At 29.6% G+C, this 5,991-nt stretch overlaps 1 protein-coding gene across 1 annotated transcript in view; it reads right to left on the bottom strand.

The window, feature by feature from the left end:
- LOC108688212 overlaps positions 1 to 1,136 on the bottom strand; it is a 5,248-nt gene extending 4,112 nt beyond the window's left edge. The window contains exons 1-3 of the mRNA XM_018194376.1: positions 962 to 1,136; positions 695 to 880; positions 418 to 465 (exon numbers count right to left, since the gene is read on the bottom strand). Coding sequence (XP_018049865.1) covers positions 418 to 465; positions 695 to 880; positions 962 to 1,062 — 335 coding nt within the window. The 5' untranslated portion in view covers positions 1,063 to 1,136. The remainder of the gene's footprint in view (positions 1 to 417; positions 466 to 694; positions 881 to 961) is intronic.
- Positions 1,137 to 5,991: the final 4,855 nt, after the last annotated feature.

Below are 5,991 nucleotides of genomic sequence, written 5' to 3'. Positions count from 1 at the left end.
TTAAAATATTTTATAGAAAATATATGTTAGATAAAATGTTTTACTCAATACTCTTTCTGAGCTGCATATCAAATTTTTTATATTTAAAAAATTTTTTTTAAATTATCATTTAATCAGCTCTCCAAAATTATCAGATAATTTACCATAATTTACCAAGTAAGTTACCGTCAAATTAAATAATATATAATATATGTATAGGTATGAAATATATATAATATATATAGGATGAATCAGAGTCGTTGAATTAATTTTTTATCCTATGAGAAAATTATCGACTTCATACCTAATTGAATTATAATGTGAATTAACAGCCAATTATTTTCTCATAGGGTAAAAAACTGTTTAATGACTGTGATTCACCCTATATAAGTATACAAACAAAAATATTTAAATACAAAGCATTTGAATTTAACATACTTATTTATTTCTGCTTTGTCTTCAATGTCTATGTCCATCGTGTTTTCTCTAAAAAAGAGATAGTTATTATTTCTTAATTTCATAAATTATGTGTAATAATAAATGAAATGTAAAATATTGTTTTGCTCATTATCATTTATTAAATTGATTACATAGATATAAATTATTTTTAAATTAATTTTTAAATAAATTACATTTTTTTCCTTTTATATCTCTATTATATAAAAACAGACTTTGCGTTCACTAAAAATAAATTAAATTATAAATAAAAACTCACTTCCCACATTCTGGTCCAAAAAATATTGTCGGTATGGCATCTGGATGAAGACGAGCTCTCATTTTATTTATTTTGTACCATTTTTCTTTGAAATGCAAATGACACAACCGACAATTCTGGTACGCATATTCTGGACCTTTTGATTCTAAGTCCAGCCTTCCACACGCTCGTATCCATTGCAACCATCTATAAATGAGATATTTTGTCAATAAAAATGTACATAGAATTGAAAATTGATTTATATAAAAAGTGATAAAAACAACACACCTTACATGTTCCTTTGGAAATCGGAAAAAATAACGCTTTTCTAAATTAAATTTTTTTGTGCACGCTGGTACTGCACACCATACATTTTTTCCTTTAATCATTTTGTTTTTGTTTTTTACAATTTTTTGGAGTTGATGCAGCACCTGAGAGCTAAGATCAAAGCGCTCTTCCAAGAGAATTGCTAACCTATAGAGGAAAGCCCCCTATTATGAGAGCGCCTAATATGAGATAGCGGCGTTTCCGCTAAACTAATAAACGTTATCTGTTGGTTCCACTATGAGTTTGTTGTTCTTGGATTGAACTATTTAGTGGAAAATTCATTATTAAATATCTGTAGTCATTGTAAAAAAGATTAAAAAGATTTAAAAATTTGGATATCTTTAAGTTTCATTGAGATGAGTTTTAAATCTTGTTTATTATTTAATAAAAGTAAATATTTGACAATAAATTCTTCAATGTAATAAATTCTGTAATGATAGAGTAAGATTGTTCTAATAGAAAAATACGAGATATGTTGAATTGTTTAATTACAGAAGTTAGATTTGATGAATAAAACCGTAAGGCACAAAAATCGTAATATGAGATATCCAAAGTATTTTTAATTTGAAATTGAGCTATGCTTCTATGTCATAATAAAAATTGTTGTTAAAATATAAATATTATTGTACAATAATAAAAAGGATAATCTGAATGAACATTAAATGTCTATTTCTGCTTGGTTTTAACTACTTGAAAATAAGAATGCATCATAAAAATGCATCGTTCGTTGAAAAATGTTTTTTTTATTTTTCTCGATTTCCATTCGACTTATGGAATTGTTCTTTTGGAACAACTAGAATCCATGGCGATAATGAATTGTTCGATTATTAAAAAAATGTTTTTTTGTTTTCTGCTATTTCCGTTCATCATATGGAATTGTCCTTTTAGAATAATGTTTGTAATTGTCCTGTTTGGAACAACTACAACAATCTGTAGTGAGAAGAAATTGTTCGATTTTTCAAAAAAGGAGGGTTAGCAAAAATAATCGTTTTTTCCATTTTCTTTATTGGAGAACGATTTGGAATAAGGTAATATCGCTTTGGAACAATGTAAAACAAACTCAGAATAATCTGGAACAATTGTCAATTTCTTTTTCAAAAAGAATGAAATTTTGAACTAAAAGTTCCAATTTTGGCTCAGACCACTTACCGAGTTATTAATGATTAAAGTTAATCAATCAGCACGCAGACGGAGTATGCAAGAACAAACTATGGAATCCTCGCACTTGCTATACATTATTTCGATTGAAACTTATTCTAATTAATTGAAAATTATTTTAATTTTTAATATCAACAAATAAATAAATAAATAAATAAATAAATAAATAAATAAATAAAGTCTGAGCCAAAAATTGGCAAAAGAATTTTTAATTTAAAATTTCATCCTCGTTCACTCCCTGAAATATTAAAAGATACAGGACATCCTGTATACGATAAAAGTTGTATTCGCTCTGGCGCTTACAACGCTTCAAGTGTCGTTTCATCCTTGTTTATTATATATTAAATAAGGACAATTAATACTCACAAGCGCTGTGAGTGCCAAAGCAAATGCGGCCAAAATAAGTCTACTCACAATCAGTAAAAAAATAGCAAAATAACTGAATTCATCATGATATAAAAATATAAGATATTCCATTTCCAAGGATGCACAGTCGTCTTAAACATGGCAGTTACTTTTATCAATCAAAGCGTTATCCTAAATTTAGGATAAGCACTTGATTGGTTGTTCTGTTTTAGTTTGCTGGCCATAATGCGCAATAAATACCTTATATTCTTATATTATGGAATTTATTTGTGAAAAAAACACCTTCCAATGACATACATGGATAGTCTTTTAGTTCCGCACGCGACTTTGCGACTGCACTGCTCGACACAGAACAACACATAGAAGTCTCGTGTCGTTGTTGTGACTCCCTATATTTCCTCCATCACAAAGATTTTTTATCGAAGAGCATAGGGCCAGGCGCACAGATATATGAGAAATAAGAATTATTTGGTGGCACGAATAGACCCATGTGTACTGTTCGAGAGTTAATTTAATTATAACTCTTAACGACACTCGTTGATATCACGCAGATATTATGTAGAATAAAAAACTGCGAAATGACATCAATGACTGTCGTTAAGAGTTGCAGAATTGCTCCCTTAATTGTATAGACATTCGTTCATGGAAGTTTGAACACCTGCATAAATTTCATTGAATAATCGTGTAAAAAATGAAGATGTAAAACAGCAATATTATTTTTTAAAATATATTTTAGGTCACTTGTACACATATTAACAATTGCAAGTTTTATAAATTATTTTTTATTTTATGCCAAAATGTTTTTCCTTTGTTTTATCTTTATTTCGTAGAACATTGATAATATAATAGGTTCAAAAATTCACTCTTGACATATAGAATTAAAAATAATTTATAAAGTTTTTGCTAGTCTACCCTCCACTTACGGGAATAGGTTGGCAATATACATTATAGCCCATATTTGTGTTCTCTGAGCGAATTTTTGAAATTTACCGATTATACTCATATCAATGTTCCAATAAAGACAATATTTTTTGGAATACAAAATTAAAACTAATTTATAAAGTTTTTGCAATTGTTAGTATGTATACAAGTGATCTAAAAATATATTAAAAAATAATTACTGTTTTATAAAATCTTAATTTTTTACATGATCATTTGAGATAAAATTTGTGCGTGTGAATTTCCAATTTGAGTGGTAGTGTATATATTACATGTGCGATCAATTTGAATGCTTTTTTTCTTTTCAAACTAAATAAATTTCACATTGCAACAAAGGATATCCACACAAACTTGCATAGCCGCATAAATATATGCATAATAAAGAAAATTATCCAATTGCATTGCTCTTTTAAAGTCGTACGTAAAATGTGATTAGATAATTTTCTTTATGCAATTACGTTTATGCAACTATATATGGATATAGTTACTTTATACAAGCAAATAAAAATTTGAGGGGGTTTGCGTATTTGAAAAAACAACAGCTAAACTATTCATCAATTTATTTGTGTGCAAGTCAGCCACAAGGGAAAGACATACGCGCCGATCGATTTCATATGATTCAACGAGAAGACAGATCTCAAAGTCGATTTTACATATGTATGAATCGAATATAAGAGCTATATAGTTTTAGTTCTAGAAATCCGCAGTTCCAGCTGCAGTGCACAGCGAACGCACTATCACATTACTCGATTATATAAATCATGTCTTGAATGATTTGACAATCTCATTAAAAATATATAACACTATGACAATTTGTGTGTGTGTGTGTGTGTGTGTGTGTGTGTAAAACTCAAAACTTCGAATATTAAAAAAATGCATAATTTTATTCCCATTAAATTGAGTTAAGAAATTAAATTGAGTGAAGAAGAGGATAATCTATATACAGATTTTTATAATACAATATAATAAAAACAAAATCGGAAATATCAAATAATTCCATTAACATTCGCAGAACACAATAACTAACAGTAACAATACATCAATGTTATGATTTCCTACTCAACAATGCAACTGTTATGTACAATATATTATATTGTTAATTACGAGCTGTGGGAAATTATGTGAGTAATATTGATGTAATGTTGCTATTAATTTATTTTCTGCGGTATCATCTTATAACAAAGAAAAAAAATGTAAAAATGTAAAAATTTAGATTCTGAGATTGTGCAAGTTATAATTTTGAATGACCTATAATTCGTTTAGAAAATTTTCTGATTCGATTTCTGCGAGGAATTGACAGGCTAATGTGATGGAACGTTCGCGTCGGCGTCGCATCTGAACATGCCATTAATCTCTAAACACTAGCCATTAGAAAAGGCAGATCCAATTTTGATTTTCGCACTCGGTCCGATCTGCCTTCGAGTTCGAGGATAATTCGCTTGCTCGACTGACAAGCGGACAGACCAAATGCGGATGCAATCGCGGTTAGAAAATCGGTTCTCCACATTAATAATTTCATACGATTGCTCTCTCATGATTCGACGAGGAGGCATAGATCGCTATTACAAATTTCTCCCTTTAAATCTTTCGATCGCTACTTATCTCGTTATGCGGTAGAAGCGCACAATGGCCCCACCAAACTCGTTACTCTCGACTCGATTTTTTTTACGTTAGGTAACACCGATTTAAATTTATCTTGAAAATCGAAGAGCTCGAATCTTATAAATTCATATTTTTCAAAAATATATTCCACATACATACATATAGTTAACGCAATTTTCTCTTTTAGATACGAGCGTTTGAGACTGCTTCAATAAAACTTTAAGTTAAATAACTTAATCGACACGAATTAAAAATAACAACGTCAATATTATAATTTCGCACTCAACCACATAAATTTAATATAACACATAAATTTAATATAACACATTATATTACATAAATTACATCGTTGAGTGTGAAATTGTAGCATTGATATTATGTTACTTTTAATTGGGAAACTTTTAAATACTATTATGTTACGAATTCATTCGAAAATCTTTGCAACAAATGAATATGGGATCATCATACTCCGGACATTGAGCGAGAGTGTCGAATTGGTGTACTCGGCGAATACTAGACAACTGCAAGGAGTATTGGGCAACTGTCACACTCACATTTTAATCTTTATTGTAATAGACTGTACTCTGAATTTCATCGCATACTTTCCTTCTTTTAACAAAAACTGTCGCGTGTACGCAGGGATCGAGTCTTTTCGATGACGCTTTATCATTCATTTAACGCTTTTTTCTCTGTTACTTCTCTCTTTTTCACACACATGCACAGCATTCATTTTTGCTTTATCTTACTCCTTCTTTATGCACAACAAACCACGTCGTAAGACGTATCATGCGTTTTGCATGCTAGTCGAGGCATATAACAAAATTCGATATAGACTACAACAATAATAACGTTTTTACTACACACTTTTCTCACATGCGTACTTTCAACATGCAGTCTCATGCACACTTAATCCGCCATTCTAATAC

This window comes from Atta colombica, unplaced genomic scaffold, assembly GCF_001594045.1.
Source record: "Atta colombica isolate Treedump-2 unplaced genomic scaffold, Acol1.0 scaffold228, whole genome shotgun sequence".
Lineage (NCBI taxonomy): Eukaryota > Metazoa > Arthropoda > Insecta > Hymenoptera > Formicidae > Atta > Atta colombica.
Note: the sequence above shows the minus strand (reverse complement) of the source record. Positions and strands in the feature narration are given on the sequence as shown.